Raw genomic sequence first — 21,227 nt, 5'->3', positions numbered from 1 at the left:
CTAATGGCATTAGCCGTAATTACGTTTTTTCTCAACACTAGTTTCAGGGGTAGTATAGGTACAAGGTGTTAGTCTAGTCATTACAAACAATTGTATGTTGCTTTTGTAATAAGGAAGCTTTTATGCAATATTCTAGTAACTCACCCTAATAAAAATTCAGTTTTACTCTTAACTTTTAAAATAAACTAAATATGAAAATACAGTAAATAATAATTAACAAAATTTAAAAAGAAAAATATTAAGTGATGGAAATCTTTAATCGATTTAGAGGTTTCTACACCCCAAAGAATGAAAACCCGAAAACCCTTTTATACTTAGCTTTCACTTTTACCAAATCGTAACAAGAAAAATTGACATCAACGACGGCTTTGACGGACGGTGAATTACTGCCACTTGTTCTTTCGATTAATTGACAGCGGTGAGTTTCTTTTTCCATCATTTTCTCATTTGGGTGAAGTTTCGTCCTTGATTTGTCCCTCTCCTGATTTGGTTTCATCTTATTAATGCGATTCATGGTTTTTTTTGCTCCCATGGTTTTTTTTGCTCCCATCGCTCAATGTCGTTTGCTTCTCTTCATATCATTTGAAATTCGGTTTGATATTACAGTGTAAATCACTCTAGATTTTTCATTTTGTATAGATTTGGAAGTTGCATGTAGATTTTGTTAATCGCTTTCGAATTCCTATTACTAAATTGAGCTATCAACAATGAGAGTAACGAGCAAGGCTTGTCTTGGTTCATCTTCATCTAATTGTTTCATAGTTTGTCTCAAGAGTTTTGAAATCCCGATGGCTTGAGTTGGTGATCGCTAAGTTTTGTATTAAATTGGCAATAGTGTTAAATTTAAAAGTTGGTATTATAAACTGTTCTTGGTTTCATTTTTTGTTTGATAGTTATTTGATTGTAATATGTTTTATGTTTCACATGTTAGGTGTACATGAGCAATATTAGCTTGTTGAACATGGATGACAAAGATGGATCAAGCGGACTGATATCAGGTACTTTTATAAATTTTGAATATTTGTTTTTTCCCTAATGAGAGTGTTTTTTCCCTAATGAGAGTGTTTTTTCCCTTATTTCTAACAACTCTTATTGCTTTGTTTGATTTTATTTTTGTTAATCTTTTGTTCAGGCGTTGAAAAGGAGTATCCTAAACGCCTTTTCAGATATGGTGATGAACCACAAGTGAAGCAGATAAACAATAGCTGCAAAATGTCTATCTTGACAAGAATCAAAGATGCTTTGCCAACCGAGTATGAGAAAGTGAAGAGTGATCCTGTCTTTGCAAATGTGTTTTCCATCTACGAAAATGGTTTAGGGTACTCTGCTCGTTTGATACACAACATCATGTGTAGACAGTTGATCACAGATAAGAAACATGAACTCTGGTTTGTGTTTGGAAGGAAGCCACTGAGATTTTCGATGCAAGAATATTATGCAGTCACTGGACTTAAATTCGAGGATGGTTTCAGCTTAGATTTGAATACTTGGAAAGAAGACAATTGGAAAGAGGATAAAGGTTTTTGTGCTAGATTATTGAAGAGAGATGGGGAGATTAGTATTAAAAGGCTGATAGATGTGCACCTACTAGAAGCTCCCAAGTGGGAACCTCAAGACAAGATAAGATTTGTATATGTGTGTGTCATAGCTGGTTTGGTGATGGCTAAGGACGAGAAGAAAAAGATCCCTCTCTCATACATCAAATTGGTGATGGATCTGGATAAGTTGAGAGCTTATCCTTGGGGTTTACATTCTTTTGACTCTCTTGTGACTTCGATCATGGACACAAGAAAGGATTTGAAGAAGACCAACAGTTATATCCTTAATGGTTTCTCATTCGCACTTCAAGTATGGGTTATGGAAACAATTCCAGTGATTGGAGAATTGTTGGGAGAGAAGATTAACAAGGAATTGACAAACGTTCCTAGATGTTCTAACTGGAAGGACGCAGCAAAAGTTTCTTATCAAGACATTATCTTCATAGAGCAATCATTTGGACCAAAGGTTAGTAATTTCCTTTCACTAATCTTCTTTAATTGGTATGGTCGTAATCTGGTTATGTTTTTTTTTCAAAATGTTGGCTAAAGAAACATTTTTGTAAATGTGTTTTTTTGTAGGGTTTCGTTTATCCATACATTTCCATCTTAGGAAATTATGACATATTTGACTCTAGCATATTTTCTTAGGCGTGATGAGATCAATGATGTGCATGTTAAAAACTTAAATGATTTGGTCCGATCTGGTTTTGATTTTAGAGACCATGTGTGGGGACATGTTGAGACTGATGATGTGGATGAAGAGAAGATAGAGGAGGTTGTAAACGAAGATGATCATGTTGAAAAAGAAGCGAGATGAGAAAGAAGACCCTAAGCTTAGTGATGGAGATAATCAATTTTCTGGGGTGGAGAGTAGTGAAAAGAAGCAAGATGTAAATGTGGGAGCATCAAGCACAAAGAAGAGAAAGACGAAGCACATTGATCACGGTGCAGAGAGTCGAAAAATGCAACTCCTATGTCAGCGAGCCGCAACCACTCATGATTTGATGAAGAAATGAAGTCATTCATTAAAGGTATGTTTGAAGCTTCTTTCCATCTACGAAAATGGTTTAGGGTACTCTGCTCGTTTGATACACAACATCATGTGTAGACAGTTGATCACAGATAAGAAACATGAACTCTGGTTTGTGTTTGGAAGGAAGCCACTGAGATTTTCGATGCAAGAATATTATGCAGTCACTGGACTTAAATTCGAGGATGGTTTCAGCTTAGATTTGAATACTTGGAAAGAAGACAATTGGAAAGAGGATAAAGGTTTTTGTGCTAGATTATTGAAGAGAGATGGGGAGATTAGTATTAAAAGGCTGATAGATGTGCACCTACTAGAAGCTCCCAAGTGGGAACCTCAAGACAAGATAAGATTTGTATATGTGTGTGTCATAGCTGGTTTGGTGATGGCTAAGGACGAGAAGAAAAAGATCCCTCTCTCATACATCAAATTGGTGATGGATCTGGATAAGTTGAGAGCTTATCCTTGGGGTTTACATTCTTTTGACTCTCTTGTGACTTCGATCATGGACACAAGAAAGGATTTGAAGAAGACCAACAGTTATATCCTTAATGGTTTCTCATTCGCACTTCAAGTATGGGTTATGGAAACAATTCCAGTGATTGGAGAATTGTTGGGAGAGAAGATTAACAAGGAATTGACAAACGTTCCTAGATGTTCTAACTGGAAGGACGCAGCAAAAGTTTCTTATCAAGACATTATCTTCATAGAGCAATCATTTGGACCAAAGGTTAGTAATTTCCTTTCACTAATCTTCTTTAATTGGTATGGTCGTAATCTGGTTATGTTTTTTTTTCAAAATGTTGGCTAAAGAAACATTTTTGTAAATGTGTTTTTTTGTAGGGTTTCGTTTATCCATACATTTCCATCTTAGGAAATTATGACATATTTGACTCTAGCATATTTTCTTAGGCGTGATGAGATCAATGATGTGCATGTTAAAAACTTAAATGATTTGGTCCGATCTGGTTTTGATTTTAGAGACCATGTGTGGGGACATGTTGAGACTGATGATGTGGATGAAGAGAAGATAGAGGAGGTTGTAAACGAAGATGATCATGTTGAAAAAGAAGCGAGATGAGAAAGAAGACCCTAAGCTTAGTGATGGAGATAATCAATTTTCTGGGGTGGAGAGTAGTGAAAAGAAGCAAGATGTAAATGTGGGAGCATCAAGCACAAAGAAGAGAAAGACGAAGCACATTGATCACGGTGCAGAGAGTCGAAAAATGCAACTCCTATGTCAGCGAGCCGCAACCACTCATGATTTGATGAAGAAATGAAGTCATTCATTAAAGGTATGTTTGAAGCTTCTTTCCATCTACGAAAATGGTTTAGGGTACTCTGCTCGTTTGATACACAACATCATGTGTAGACAGTTGATCACAGATAAGAAACATGAACTCTGGTTTGTGTTTGGAAGGAAGCCACTGAGATTTTCGATGAAAGAATATTATGCAGTCACTGGACTTAAATTCGAGGATGGTTTCAGCTTAGATTTGAATACTTGGAAAGAAGACAATTGGAAAGAGGACAAAGGTTTTTGTGCTAGATTATTGAAGAGAGATGGGGAGATTAGTATTAAAAGGCTGATAGATGTGCACCTACTAGAAGCTCCCAAGTGGGAACCTCAAGACAAGATAAGATTTGTATATGTGTGTGTCATAGCTGGTTTGGTGATGGCTAAGGACGAGAAGAAAAAGATCCCTCTCTCATACATCAAATTGGTGATGGATCTGGATAAGTTGAGAGCTTATCCTTGGGGTTTACATTCTTTTGACTCTCTTGTGACTTCGATCATGGACACAAGAAAGGATTTGAAGAAGACCAACAGTTATATCCTTAATGGTTTCTCATTCGCACTTCAAGTATGGGTTATGGAAACAATTCCAGTGATTGGAGAATTGTTGGGAGAGAAGATTAACAAGGAATTGACAAACGTTCCTAGATGTTCTAACTGGAAGGACGCAGCAAAAGTTTCTTATCAAGACATTATCTTCATAGAGCAATCATTTGGACCAAACGTTAGTAATTTCCTTTCACTAATCTTCTTTAATTGGTATGGTCGTAATCTGGTTATGTTTTTTTTTTCAAAATGTTGGCTAAAGAAACATTTTTGTAAATGTGTTTTTTTGTAGGGTTTCGTTTATCCATACATTTCCATCTCAGGAAATTATGACATATTTGACTCAGCATATTTTCTTAGGCGTGATGAGATCAATGATGTGCATGTTAAAAACTTAAATGATTTGGTCCGATCTGGTTTTGATTTTAGAGACCATGTGTGGGGACATGTTGAGACTGATGATGTGGATGAAGAGAAGATAGAGGAGGTTGTAAACGAAGATGATCATGTTGAAAAAGAAGCGAGATGAGAAAGAAGACCCTAAGCTTAGTGATGGAGATAATCAATTTTCTGGGGTGGAGAGTAGCGAGAAGAAGCAAGATGTAAATGTGGGAGCATCAAGCACAAAGAAGAGAAAGACGAAGCACATTGATCACGGTGCAGAGAGTCGAAAAATGCAACTCCTATGTCAGCGAGCCGCAACCACTCATGATTTGATGAAGCAATGAAGTCATTCATTAAAGGTATGTTTGAAGCTTCTTTCAAACCTTTTAAAGAAGAAATAGGCCAGCGATTGAAGAAGATGGAGGAGGATGTATCAGAAGTGAAGAAGATACTATCGACTCTAGCATCAACTTCGACACAAGCCACACCACCATCCTTTAAACCAAAAGATGTGGTAAGTCAATAAATAATTTATATGCTTTGGTAGAAGGATTTATAATGATTTTGTAAAACTTATGGACTCTTATTTTTGACTCAGGAGAAATCACCATCCGTTAAACCAAATTCTTTGGTACGTAAAAAGTAACTTGATAAAACTTGTTTTGGTTTTAATGTTTTGGAAAAATCGGCTATGTATTTTTTTTTTAAACATTCGGCTATGTAATTTTTTGAAATGATGTGTTGGTGAACTTATGTATTGTAAACTTATGTATTGGGCTAATTGTGAACTTATGTATTGTAATGATGTGTTGGTGAACTTATGTATTGTAATGTAAAATTTAAACTTTGTTTTTGTATTTCTTTGTTAATTTGAAACTTTGATCTTTTCATTGACAGGAAGACAACTTTGTTTTCGATGAATTGTTCACTAAATCGGGTGCCATAGACTTTAATATTGACAGTCAAGATTTCTTAAGCACTCAGGATTTCTTAGACAAAACAGTAGGACATCTTTCGCAAAAACCATGTGTGCCCGATGTAGACCCTACACAAAATGCGGGAAAAATTATGAGGATGCTGCTTTGGTTTTCGTATCTGATGTTAGATGGAGTGCTTTGGAAGCATGGCAAAGGAATTTGGGTCGCGAGCAACTTAAGTTGGGTCCATCGGTAATAAGTGTTGAATTACTTGATCGAGTCATTACTCACACCAAGTGGCTGCACAATCAAGTAAGTATAAACTTGATTTGACTCAGCACTTAAATTGTTCATTATTTTACCATGGTTAAATTTAAATTTAACTTTTATTTGTTTTCAAGGAAATGGATGCGATGATGTATTTATTCCGAGAGAAAACATCTTTAGGGCGAATGAAGTCAGACCGTGTGAGTTTTATGAATTGCATGTTCAGCGAGAGAATCAAAGTGGAATACACCAAGTACTTGAAAACAAAGAGTGGCAACAAATGGGATAGTAGACTTCTCGCTTACTCTAACAGTGAGTTCCCTACTCATGGAAAGACAGGTAAACAATGGGGTACAGACTTTGATAGGATCTACTCTCCGATTTGGGTCAACGACAACCACTGGATTTCTGTTTGCGTTAACTTCGTCTTAAGAACTGTTGAAGTCTTCGGCTGTGCTGGACATAGGAATAGAAGGCATGTGGAGTCATTCGCAACTTGCATCCCAAGGATTTTGAAAGAAATTAATGCAAAGGTAAATGGAAAAGCATCTCTGTTGACACAATATGAAATCATAGACGTGAAGGTGCTGCCCGACTTGAATAGGTCGCAGAGCGATTGCGGGGTCTATGCATTGAAATACATCGAGTGTCATATGCTATCTCTAAGTTTGGATTTGATAACCGATGAGAACATCAAAAAAGCGCGTTTGAAGATTGCTGTCGGTCTATGGGAAGCTGCAAATGATCCACTATTACTTGAGCAAATGAAGAACTATGTCCCTCCAAAGTTGTCGTCTCATAGTATCGAAATTGACTGATTTTTTTCATCTTATTAGTATGTCTTTATTGACACATTGTATGACTTTTGTCCCTTTGATTTTTAACTTAATCTATGGTATGACTTTTGATTCATTTTAACATAAAAAAGTCTACCAATGACCACTTTGTCTTCAATGATTTGTTCACCAAGTCTATCAAACCAAGAAACCGACTTTTAATTTGGTTTAATACCAAAACGACTTTTTTAATTTGGTTTAAAGCTAATCCCAAATTAATAACTTAACCAATTCTGTATCTTGCACCAAACCCGATCCTTTACAATGAAACACATAAATCCCCAAATTTAAGAAACCTAAAATCGACCTAGTTCTCGTTCGATTGTGAGAAGAAGATGAGCAATGTATCGACAAATTCGACTGGAAGGAATTGTAGCACTTATATCGAAGTCTGATCCCAATCCTTACCGGAGATACTATCGTTGTGGATTTGCTGTATCAAACAAGGTAAATTGGTATGTTTACACGTTTGAATTTTTTTTATTTATTGATTATAACAGTTGGGGCTTCTTGTAGCTAGTCTGCACTAACTGCAAAGAATGTTGGATTTGAGAAGCATCTGAAAGAGTTCAGAACAGAGAGATTGGAGTTTGAGAAACTAGTTTACGAGAAGATGAAAAAGGAGATATTTGAGAAGATAGAGGATGCTTTGTCTGAAGCAATAAGAAGATGATGGTGATCTTAGTGATATTGTGCATGACCATGATTGGATGCAACAAATTACTAGGTTGAGATTGATGATGATGTTGTTGTGGAATCTGAACCATCGAAGCAAAAACCTATTGAGCATGTCTTTTTTTTTTTGTTCTAAGCATATTTTTCCCTTTGGACCTTCACCGTTCAGTGTTGTTGTTAATTTGGTTTGTTGTTCTTAAGTAAGAAACCAGAAAAAGTAAAATATTAAAATGTTGAAACCAGACTTGACAACTCAAGAGTACAGTTTAAACAAAAACTAGAAATGAATAATTCAACCATAGACTGGGAATGGTTTAAAATCCTAACAAAGAATAAAACATAACCTTACCTATATTGGGACATCACATGTTGATATATTGTGTCCTTCTTTACCACAACGGCTACACTTGTGTCTCTTTGACGATTGTGATTGTTGAGACGCTCTTATCTTGTCTTCAACCGTTTCATGTCTTCGTTTTCTTCGTCTACCCGAGTGTCTTCTTGTTTCAGGTGGTAAAACGTTTGCAGCCTCAACGTGGTCAGGGACCCCCCCCCCCATTCGTTCTCTGGAATACCTATTAGATTAACAGTCTCCTCATAGTACTCTCTCCAACTGGTAGTGCTATACATATCATCAGCATATGGATATCGATCATTGCATATATCAAAAGCTCCTTTGATGGCGTGTTTGCAAGGGATTTTGCCCATTTGGAACTTCCCACATGAACATGTTCTTCTTTCCAAGTCACAAAGTCTACCCCATTCGCTTTAACCTGTAATATGTTTCTTCCAATAGGATAACTTTTAAAGTATTTACCTTTCATTATTCTTCTTGAAATCTTATTCTCCACCTTAACAGTTAAAGGATTTTCTGCTTTGCACTTAGTACTCTTCACTCAAAAAACCAACGTGTTAACATCTCTCTGATGCTGTCTAATAAAGGGATTACTGGATACTCTCTAGGTGATCTCAAAGCTGAATTGATCGATTCTGCAGCATTGTTTGTGTTCAAGTCGTATCTGTATCCAAGGAAATGGCATCGAGCCCATTTTTTAACCTGAGCATCCTCTAGGTACTCTCCAATCGCATGACTAATGTTGCAAATTTCTTCAAAATGTTTTTCAAACTCAGCAACTCTATAAGCTTTAGACGCTCTTGAAACCAAATCAGCCACACCCCTTCCCTTGTGATATGTAATAACACTACCAATCAAGTGGTGGATGCAAATACCATGAGTAGACAATGGATAGATTTTTTCAAGTGATTTGCTAATTGACACATGCCTATCTGATATGAAAGATAAATCTTTATCATCTCCAATAACAACCTTAAGTTGCTAAAAAAACCACTCCCATGAAGAATCATTCTTAGAATCAGCAATTCCAAATGCCATTGGATACAAATTAGAGTTCCTATCTACGGTTGTAGCAACTAGTAGAACTCCTTTGTATTTGTTCTTCAGAAATGTTCCATCAACCACAATAACTTTCGTCATTCCCTTGTAAAATCCTCTTATTGACTGACCAAAAGAAATAAACAGATATTTGAATCTACTGTCACAATCAACTTCATAATTTGTAAACGTACCCAGATTCACTTCTTGTATCATGTACAAGTATTTTGGTATTTTACCATACCTCTTCTCAGGAATTCCTCTAACTTCATTCACTGCATACTCGCGAGACTCCCATGCCTGAGAGTAAGTTAAATCACAATCATACTCTGTACGAATAATATTAATGATATCATTCGGTTTAGGCTCTTCCAATACACCCTCATAATTCTGCATAATGAGATGTTCAATTGTTTTAGCTGAAGGTGTCCTAGAAATTTTCTTATTCTTTGAAGGAGCACAAGTATGGTCCCCCACAAACTTGTTGATCTTGAAATACGTAGACCCATTTAAACACTCAGCACGAAGACTCCATTTGCAAATATCCTCTATGCAGCGTATACACCAGAATTTTGTATCAGATTTTGTAACCCTGTAGTCACAGTTTTACCTCATCGCATACAATTCCATAGTTGCTTGTAACACTTCTTTGCTTTTGAAATATTGACCCTTCCTTACGCTCACACCTTTCAACAACGTTCCAACACCATAACCGGCGTTTACATCGGAAGTTTTTTTCCCTAAAACATCCTTCCATTTGGCATCATCAGTAACCACAAATAAAGCTAGGTTTTCATTCGGTCTACCATCACCATCTTCATAACTTGAAACCACTGGTTCTTTATTCAAATCCAATTTGACTTTGCTCCCAACATCCTCAACACCACTTTTGAATGTCACACACAAATTTATTGTTTTCTTCTTTTTATAGTATGAAAGAAAATTTGTGACCTGACTATTATCCATCATAATGACAGGAGGACAATCAGCAGTGAGATCTGTGGGTAAAAAAACTTAGCTCCATATCAACCATACTTGGCTCTATTCCATAGGCTTCTGAAATCATAATCTTCAATTCTTCATGTGTTGTACTCGATTCCAAAGTTAGTAATCTTCCACGATTTTCTTCATCAATAATAAATCTCCACTAATGATTGTCAAACAATCTCCACACAACACTCTTAACATAGATGTGCATTGCCATCGAAAACATACGAGAACAGTGAAAAGAAACCAGAGAGAACGGTTTTACGGATGATCAACTAGTGCACACTAATCGATTAGGGTTTGTTTTAACACTTTTAAAATTTTCTATAACACTTAGACAACGTTTTCTAAATTACGTAGAACGTAATCCTAACAATCAATTACGATCATAACTAAATATTAGATAAATATTTAGTTTCCTTTATTAAAGATTCACTTTCTATATTTAGTTGTCTCTAAAAGTTTCAGTGTATACATTCTTCTTTTCCGTAGTAGACATCTACTAATTTTCTCAGAGATAGAGTAATAGGAATAAAATATATTCTAATATTTTCAGAGCATAGAGTTAATCATAGAAGGATTGTACTAAAACGTTTAGAACAGAAAGTAAACCGTAGAAAACACACTCTGAATTTTGTAGAATTCTGAATTTCGGGCGACTAAACTATTTAGAACATAAACTATTCCTGAATTTAGTATAGCATGTACAAAATGTTAGAACACATCATCTTAAATTTTCAGAACAGAAAACGTTTTCTAAATTTTTTATATTAAATTTTATCCATAAAAAAAACAACTTATATATTTTTTGTAAAAAATTATATTACCTCTATTATTGTATATCTACTTATTTTCCTATATTTCACATTTTAAAACTTGTTAAATTTGGGTATTTTAATTTGTATGGGTATTTTACGTAAAAATGACCATTTTCAAAAAAAGGTGTAGATGGACAAATTTTTTTAGTGATACTTTATTTCCAATTTTTATATACATTTTTAAGTACATTTTGGGTTTTACATTTTATTTGTACTTATTAAAAAACTTATTTATAAAATTAATCTTTAACAAATTTCTAAAAGTAGCATTAGTTCAGATTTTGTTTCCTTAATATTTTACATTCCATTCAAACTAAAAAAAATAATAGCAATCAATATAGAAATAGAAACTATGATATATTTAACCACACATTCTATTGTGTTTTGAATATATTGTGTTTCCGAATCCTTTGCAAACAAATAAAACAACAATTTGATTTCCATTTTGTTTTCTAAAACATGTGAGCTTTGATTCTTAACGTAGGAAGAACTTCGATTCACATTTATTTAAATATTATAATTAATATATATAAACTTAATAAAATTTCAAAGATATTATGAATATGTAAAATTAAAAAAAAAATTAAATACTATATATATAATATGATTATATAATAGATGGGTTATAAAGAGAACATGTTAGAATTAATAAAATATTATTAAATTTGTGCTAACACGGGTTAAATCCTCATTTTATTATTTGTCCATTACTAATATTATAATATTTTGACATATAAAATCAAGTTGGTTTAACTAAGCTTGTGTAAAATAATTAAATTATTAGAAAAATATAACTTAATCACAGCGTATAAATTACTTATTATGTATTTTGATCCCTTATTTTTGTTATAGTAATTAAAGATCAAAATAGAATCTCTAACACTAAACAAAAAAAAACTAAATATAACAACCAAATAGTCATGAAGTGTTGCGGGTTAAAAAATTAATATAAACATTTAGCCGCAAAAACGGCTGGAAAATTTAATTATTATTCCATTTACAAAACATCTAATATTTAACAAAAAAATAGAACATAATATAAAAACAATAATAAAATTAATATAAACATAAAATATAAATAATAATAATAATTATTTGCACACGGTGTACCGCATGTTAAAATCTAGTAACTCTGCATTTCCCTTCTCTCAAATAAACAAAACTAATGGAGAATTGGTGTAAGTCGATAGCCCAAATGAAACAAAAAATCTTTATAGCCTGAACGGACTGAGCCTAAAAAGCCTAATTTTTTGGATATATATATTTGAGTTTAAGACCGGTGTTAATTAGGATCGGACCAAACTAGCCACTTGCTTTAGCCTAATTGATGTACTTAAGCAAACGTCACGCATTTGTCTCAATACTTAAAACGTTTACAAATTCTAAAAATCTTCCACTCAAGGGAAAAGAGAGAAGTCGTCTTGTTCATCATCTTCCTCTTTGTTTTCTTACTTACTCTTGTAAATTTTAATTTTTGTAACATCCGCGAACCGAAATCCCGGTTTAGGGGATTGCATCGGTCGATGCAAGGTCGATTCTCTGCGGACGAGTTAAGTTAAAAGCTGCGTTTTGGGTTAAGAAAACCCTTAATACGAGTTTTTGTCTCATTAGGCAAGTTTAGCCATTTTTGAGAGAAAAGAAGAGAGGAAAAGAGTTCTTAAGCGTTTTGGGAGATTCCTCGAGGTTTGTGGCGTTTCCTGGTGAGATATGAGGCTTAGAACATAGTAGGAGCTTGCTAGGAGTGTTTTCTTGCTTGCTTGAGGTTCAGAATCGTCTTGGCAAAGGTAAGTGCATGACCATGGCTTATCTAAGCTAGAGATCTCTCTGATTTGCTAGCTATGTGTTGTTAGGCTTGTTAGATTGTTATTTGGGATGTTAGGAGGCTTTCTTATGGCTTGGGATTGAGTTTTGTGGTTGTAGGAACAAAGATCCGGCGAGAAGCTTCGGGGAAACACGATGCTCGGCATTGCATCGGTCGATGCAGTTTGTGCGTCGGTCGATGCAAGTGCGAGGACGGCGCGTAAAACCTAGAGTTTTCGTGCTATGTCGAGCATGCGTTGGTCGATGCAATGGGAGCACCGGCCGATGCAAGTTAATCTTGCATCGGTCGATGCATATCATGCGTTGGTCGATGCATATCATGCGTTGGTCGATGCAACCCCAACTGTTGTCGGTCGATGCATGCTTGGTGTCGGTCGATGCAGTGTCCTGTTTTGTTATTGTTGACTATTGGTTGATGATTTGAGATGTCTCTATTGCTTGTGTGTATAGCCCAGTAGATGGGAGGATTGCCTTACCGAGTGTTTATAAAATACTCATGCATTGCAATTTGTGTTTGTAGTGCAGGTAAAGGCAAAGTGTTATCGTGGAATCAAGACAATGAAGAGGAGGATAATCTAGGGACTCGATTGGTTGTTGTCTGGCATTGCTAGGTTGCTAGAGTTGGGTCATTAGAAACATTGCTAGGTTGCTGGTTCTATGATTCCTATTGTTTGGTATTTGGATATTGCTTATGTTATAATTGTTGGATTATTATTATTGGTTATTTATGGAATATTGGTATTGATTATTTCCGCTGTTGATTGTGATTGTGATTAGATGGCTAGTGGGTATGAGACCACTAGTTGTAGTTTATTAATTATTATTATTTATTTGTTAATAAAAAAAAAGTCGGGTCCTTTCATTTTTTTTTAAAAGTTACTTATTATTTTTGGTAATCTAGTATTAATATAAATACATCACATGTTATTTTTGTATAATTTAGCTTTTATCTATTAAGATGACATACGTAGAATAAGGGTCAGTTCTTTTTAGTGTCGTTCGATGAGCAATAACGACAAAAAAAATAGACAAAAACAACATATTAATTAATTAAATAGTCGCTGAAACTGGGAAATGAGTCACCATTACTGTTGAGATGAACGACGGTAACTGTCGCTTGAAATTCCAGCGATTCCGCTTTCATCTCCGTGACACTTTTCTCTCACTCTAGCGACTAGTCCATCATCGTCGTTTTGCTTTTGCCGTGTCGCTTTGCTTTGTTGATTATCGTTATCATCGTCGTTCCTCTTTTAAATTTTTGATCGTTGTCGCTAATCCAGCAATTAGTATAAAAACAGGCCATAAATAACTGATTATATTGTACTGAAAAGTAGAGTACATGAGGTTTAACCTGGTTTTTTAAAAGTTGCCAAATAATTATTAAAAAGTGTGAGGGAAACAATTGTTTTGTGTGCAGGTTATAACATCGAATTCAAAAATAAAATTCAATATTTATTTCTTTTACTCGTGTATTTATGTAGGTCCTAATCTAGTAAAATCATAATATGCAGGTCCTAATCTCTTATTAAGCATTTCGAGGAACTACATAACACAAAAGTAATAAAAGTAGTCAGTAAAGTGTTTTTTAAAAGACCTTACTTGAAATTTGTCTCTTACGACAAAAATGTTCTAAAAAGCATTTTAGGTGATCGTTTTAGGCCCGTCTAGGTGTTAGGCGCTCATTTACGCTTAGACGACTGCATCAGCCACCTTAAATCATATGAATCTTGTTTAATGTATTTTGTATTCAATTTTCAACTATATTTTTGCAAATTTATATGTTGTTTGATATATATATTAATATTTTTTCTAATTTCTGTTTATGATTTAATATTCTTATTTTCTTAATATATAGTTATATAATTTATTTTTATCTGTAATATCATATTTATAATAGTTTATTATATAATGCTTTAACCGCCTAAATTTGCTTAAGCCCTGACTAAGCGTTCTAGGTACTGGATTACCGCCTACCTCTTTTTTGAACATTAATATATTTTGCTTTTATTAGAAGAATTAAATCCTAGGGATTTCACTTGAACGATCACTTGAAACAATCCAAATTTTAAATTTAAGTATTGGTCAAGATTGAGTACTGAAAATGGGTAGTGTTCCATAGCTGATACTACTGATGAGCTTATTTGGCTTAAGCAATTGCTATTGGATCTTGGAGTCAAGACTACTCAGCTTACACTACAAGAAAACATAGATTTGCCGACTACAAAAACAGTCACTAAACAGTCGCAAACTACTTAGTTACGACTGATTGGCGACTGACTTACGTAGTCGCTAAACAGTGCGTCGCTAAAATATTTAGTCGCCAAATAGTCGACACGGAGCTACTAATTGGCGACTGATAATTGTGGTCGTTCTTCCCTCGCCGCTAAAGTTGCGACTGAATTTGCAACTCTTTAGCGAATGATCTGGTTACTCATTTGCAACTGTTTTGGTTACTATTTTGTGTACGTTTCGGTGACTGTTTTACGACTGTTTAATTATCATGCTTTTTAAAAAATCTGGTAAATACAAATTATTTGATTTTTTTAATAACAAAACTGATTATGAAAGCTATAATTAAAACATAACAAACATGAAATTAAACAAACACATAAGTTTAATTTTACATCCAAACATAACAAGAGTACAAGTCACAAATATTACAAAAGTTTTCATAATCATAAAGGAAGGAGGGATAGTGAAGGAACCTAACTTTGAACATCAAAAAGGTTTGGGTCATTGGTTTGAGACTCAAGGAAGACGACATAGTTTGGGTTAGTCTTGAGGAAGCTCACCAAGCGTGAGATCTCTGCTTGTTGCTCAGATGCAACCCGTGAAGCCTCTGCATCACACTCTGCTTGTAGAGCTGCTTGTTTTTCTATTTTGCGGTTAGATTCTTCAAGCTGTTGTTGCAGGCTTGTGAAAGTAGAAGACATTTCAGGGAACTTCCACTTGCCGTTGATGAAACTCCCTAGGCTTCCAACCCCAAAGTATGTTCCTCTATCGTTTATGAAAGTAGACTGCATAACAAAACAGAGAAAAAGTTAACATCATTACTTACCAATGAAAAACTTAAGTAATGATGCATATTAGAAAGAAGCAACATTACCTGAAGAAAGAGCTCATCATCCTCCTCGTGAGATAGCTCCGATCGACGTGATGTACCATCAGCTTGGTCGTCATTGTCCAGAGCAGCCAACTTAGCTTCCCTTTTTTGCTTATATGCCTCATGAACTGCTTGCGCCTTCTTATCCACAAAAGTCCCATCTTTTTTGGTATGAGTCCTAATGAAAACTTCAGGAATAGTTGGCGGTCTTCCCAATTCCACTTCCTGAAAAGTTAGACAATGAAAAGGTTAGATAATGAACCATCTGATGTAACTTATTAAACAATGAAAAGGATAACTCACCATCTCTTGTTCGATTTGTAAGTAAGACTTCGGCCCTGATACATGCTTGTGAGGGCCAAGACCATTACGGGCAGACATTCGAGCTGCTGAAGTGGTTGCACTCTTTGCCAGGGCTTCTTCTGTGCNGCTTCTTCTGTGTTCCAATAGTCACACATTTCTTTCCAAAGAGTTTTCTCAATCCAACTCGGTTTTGCTTGATCTCGCTGAGCTGCTGCCTTGGAAACCATGTCTTTCATACGGTTTTGACAAATGGTATAAAACTTTTCTTGAACGACACCGGTTAGTGAGGGATCCCAGGTGTGTGTTTTCTACAAAAGATGACTAGTGTTAGTGATACAAACAATCCAAAAAAACAAACTATAAATATAGAAATCAAATTGAAAGGAGTAGAAGTTTACTGCGAATTCCAAGAAGTAGTTTTCTCTTCTTGCAGTAGGAACACAACCCCAACTGTAATATGACCCATCAAACTTGTTTGTAAACACTTTTGTTATCTTTCGGGTAATCTTACCGTTGTCCTTACCAAACCTTATAACACAAACAAATCGAAAGTTAAATTATAATCAACAACAAACCTACTAATCTAATCAACAACAAACCTACTAATCTACTTAACAACAGACCTACAAATCTAATCAACAACAAATCAACAACAAATCAACAACAACAAACCTTCTCAACAAACCTTCTAATCCAATGAAACAAACCTACTAAAACAATCCTTACCAAGTAGTTCCACGCTCTAATGTGGGAGAGAGGACAGTGGTGTACAACTCACGGCCTGGCTGGACGAGCATGGCATGTAAAGAAGCGAGTACATCAGCTGGGAGATGTGATTCCCTTGCACCGTCATCCTCAGAATCAGCTTGGTCTTCTTCTTCCTGATGTAAGTTCTGCGCTTGAGAACTGTGGTGCGATCCAGAGCCAGCTCGAGGTTGAGAAGACGATGGACGATGATTTGAGACGTGAGGAGACTGTCGAGGTAGCGGAGACTGACGAGGTAGAGTCGAGACCTGAGGAGACTGTCGAGGATGATTCGTGACTGAAGGTTGAGGAGACTGTCAAAGTGGACTCGAGAATTCTGGTGGCTCCGTCGCAGAGGCGAGAGGCTGAGGAAAAGGACGCCTTATTGGAGCTTCGCGGGAAGGGGATGCTCCTGGAAAGCTCCTCGAGTTTTGGAAAAGGTTTGTCGGAGGTGGATAGTCTCCGTAATGACTAATGAGGCATCGGTCTCGCTGGAGGCTGGAGGATTGGGACAGGAATTCCCTGAGAATCAGTCTCTGGGTCTCGCTGGTTCGCCCGCGTGAAGGGATACTGGCTGGGAAGATTCGCGGGTCTTCGATTCGCCGGTTGTGAGGTTCCAGCGGTTGGATTTGAGGGGTTTCTTCTTCCTCCTCCTCTTTTCTTTACTCCGGCCATCAACAACAAAAGAGAAACAAGAACGGGATGAAGATTTGGGGTTCTCGATTGAGAGCAATTGAGATCTAGGGTTTTCTCGGGGAAGAAGAGAAATGAGGGATTAGGGTTTTCTCGGGATGAATATGAGATCGAGTTGGGTTTGGGCCGTTTTCTTACGGGCCAAATTTGGTTTAAGGCCCAAATTAAATAAATCGGTCGCTAAATAGTAGCTGCGTAGTTGCAACTTTTGGCGACTGCAAAACCGGTCGCCAAATTAGTCGCAAATTGGCGACTAAAATGCAACATTATAAGTTAGTATCCAATTAGCGTCTATTTGGCTACTGTTTTGTTTGTAGCTATTAAGTAGCAAAACAATAGCAATGCAGTCGCTAAATTTAGCGTCTGGGTTTTAAGTCGCAAATTGCAGTAGGCAAATCCATGTTTTCTTGTAGTGTTATTATCATGCATTGTGACAATCAGACTGCTACGACAAATTTTGGAGATTGCGCCCAAAACTATATTATCTTCAAAAAGCCATAAACAAGACCGGTGAAGATGTTGAAATTGCTACAATTGCGGTGAAAAGAACGGTTAGGAACAACATCACAAGGGCTATCTAATATGCTACATCTATGGGCTTTTCCAAGGTTATATATCTACAAGTAGATTCACTTGTTCTAAGACCATCTCCAATGTATATCTCTATTTTTTTCCTCTAAAATAGAGTAACTCAAAAATAGAGCATTGTTTTCCTCCAATGTATTACTCTATTTTCAACTCTAAAATAGAGTTAGTGTAAAAAAATAGAGGTGGCAATAGAGTTGCTCTATATATAGAGTAATCCTATCATTTTCTCTATTTTAGAGTAAATTATAGAGTAGGGTTGGAACAAATGTTGTTTTATAATAAAGATTTGATTCTAAAATAGAGTGGGGTTGGAGATGCCCTAAACAACGTTTTACATGGCAAATAAGAAAATTAAACATCACCAAAATCTGCAAGAATCTTCTCTATTGGACAACAAAAAAACTACACTGTCATCAGTTCAAGCATGTAAAACGAGATTCTAGTCCCGCAGCACATTTATTAACAAAAGATCCATTTACCCAACTTTCCATTTGCTTCGAATTGTATTGCAATTCCTATTTGGTTAACTGATATATATATTGCATCGGGACAATGTAAGTGCACATCAGATCAATATATTCAGCTTTGCTAGAAAAACCAAAAAATATCAATTACTATGTTTTAGTGAAGTCATTACTAGTACAAATGCCATTGGCTTTAAACTCCAAAAAATAAATAAATAAAGGAATGAACTTTGTCCATTTTTTCTTCCGTTTAGAAATAAAGAATTATGAAAAGAAAAAAATGTATAAAAGCTACGATAATTTAGTGGAATTATTGGTAAAGCAAAGGGAAGGGTTATGATGATTAGTTGTTTTGTGTAGATTGATAAGTTTGATGAAGACATCAATCTCGCAGGCAATCCTTAAGGCTCCTTCGTACGAGTGTCCAAATTCTTCCTCAGACAACCTTAGTAGATCCTCAAACATTGGGTGGTTTAGCAAATTAGCCTCAACCTCTAGCTTGCATTGACTCTCTTCATCTTTACCTACGTAAACCCGAACTCTCCCTTCCTCTGGTAATGCCGATGTTCTCGAAGAAGCATAGTTCTTGGCTCCGCACCACAGTAGCTTCTTCACCAAGCTTCTCATTCTCTTCTGACTGGTTGGTATTAAACTTCTGACTTTGGTTTTTTTATTTCTTTCCTCTCTTAGAAGTTGTTAATGTGTGTTTTTCGTTTGCAATTTTAAGATAACAATATTGTGGATATACACATTTATATATGTATACACAAGTGTTGTTGGGTTTACGTAGTGAACAAGAAAAAAGGAGAAAGGTCTAACGTTTTTATGAAGAAGCTGCGGAGAATCAGATCATTTGTCGCACCGACTCTAATTTACTCGGCTTGCAGCTGAATAAGCTAAACCAAACCGATGGTTTAGTATTGGCATATATTTACCAATTTGCACAATTCAAACCACGACGCAACAGATCAAAATACAAATCAATACTAATAGAGTAACAATATTATGTTAAAGTAACGAGATCTTCATGAATAAAGAGTTTTAAATACCAATTTGATCGACTAAGAATTTGGTTAACTGGTCGAACCATTGATCCTGAGCCGATCCGACTCGAGTCGAGAATAGAAAGATTCTGAAAGCCAGCGATTTGGCAGATAGGAATGGAGGTGACTAGACGTGGTTCTTTCTTTAATAATATGATCATTTTTTATATGCCATCTCTAGAATGGGTTTCTATTTTAGTCTATTATAATTATCATCCCAACTTGTTCGGACAAATTTTACAATATTTTTTTATATCATAGCTGGATTATTATATGTATTTTCGCTATATCTTATATAATGATTGCACCATGTTATACCCTTTTTTTTGGTCATATGATAATATTATAGAACATAAAAAGATACATTGTGAATTACAACATATGCCGGCGGAAAACAAAGATATCCCCGGAATTTACAGCCCAAAAGAGGGAAACTAAGCCGGCAAACAAAGAAAAGTTCCCGGAAACTAAACCTTATCCAAAGGAGACAAAGAAAACTACAAATGCAAGCAGATAATACCAAGACCAAAATCGAAAGAGGACAATTCCTAAACATAAAAGCAGAAGTTTTAGGCAGACCTTAAAAGAGGTTAGCACCAAAAGAAAAGAGAGACTTCTTCTCCTGAAACACCAGCAAATGCGATTTATCACGAAAGCCCACGGCCAAATCGTAGATAACATCTACCTCCTCCTATCACAAAGAGAGCCAATCTCTCAAGAACAAGAACAACATAACCCGGCAAGTAAAGAGCCTCATAGAAGGACATAGAGCCTCGAACACACTTCCAGATGCGACGACGACGACTGAAACGTCTCTTAACGTCTGACTAGAGTCCGCCAAAAAGCTAACTGATCTACACCGATCACGAAAGCAGAGACAAGGAGCAAGGAACAACTTCTCGAAAAAACACCAATCACAAGATCGAGACTGACGAAGGATCAAGCTAGCTAACACACACCGTGAATGCCAAGGAGAAGAATCTCTCTAATCTTTGAAGACTACCACAACCAATCACTTAAACACGAAACTTCTGCTAAGAAAGAAATCGAACCTGCAAGGAGCATAAGCTGAACCGAAGAGACAATGAATGGGAGGAAAGACAACGGCAGGACGGAACTGACGAAGATCCATTACACAACCAAACCACAACTACAGCTTCGAACGAAGATAAGAACAAGAGTAACTACAACATCTGAGACAGGAACAAACAAACGACAATGGCATTTATTCTTCAAACCAACCGTTGATCTATAATCCGGCATCATCATCTTTGCTTGTAATCAGAGACCTTCCCAGATAAGGCTGCTCAAACTGCTTCCTCAACACAATCACAAAGTCTCAACACGAAACAAACAAATACTCCCCAATCGAAGGCCAACATCACTGCAACCAAAACTAAACACCTAAACCAAGCTAAGAGACGGAGGAGAAAGATGGGAGGATTAGCTTACACAATCAGAAGACCACAAAAGCCCATGGTCACAGAAACGAGAAGCACCAAAGGAGACTTCTCCTGAAAGCACTGGGGGAGGCAGGGCAACACTCCAACGAACGCCTACCAAACCTCACCGTGAAGACCAAACTAAGGATTGACTCACTAACATCTCCATCAAACTACCAGATCTCACCGATGCGAAACAAAAACAGTAATAAACGAAACACAGAGGCCCTCCCACGGTTACGGCGAAGATCGCCGGTCACCGGAGAGGGCAAACGGAGATCTGAAAATTTGGGCGACGGTTAGGGCGAACTCTCTCTCTTTTCTATTTTTTTTTTTTTTTT

The 21,227-nt window shown here is 36.1% G+C and overlaps 1 protein-coding gene across 1 annotated transcript; it reads right to left on the bottom strand.

Moving 5' to 3' along the window:
* On the bottom strand, window positions 18,693-19,087 carry LOC109131225 (auxin-responsive protein SAUR15-like). Its single transcript, XM_019241918.1, has one exon. The coding sequence runs from the start codon at window positions 19,026-19,028 to the stop codon at window positions 18,693-18,695; it is 336 nt and encodes a 111-aa protein (XP_019097463.1). The 5' UTR covers window positions 19,029-19,087.

The sequence above is a fragment of the Camelina sativa genome, chromosome 20, assembly GCF_000633955.1.
Source record: "Camelina sativa cultivar DH55 chromosome 20, Cs, whole genome shotgun sequence".
In the NCBI taxonomy this organism is placed as follows: domain Eukaryota; kingdom Viridiplantae; phylum Streptophyta; class Magnoliopsida; order Brassicales; family Brassicaceae; genus Camelina; species Camelina sativa.
Note: the sequence above shows the minus strand (reverse complement) of the source record. Positions and strands in the feature narration are given on the sequence as shown.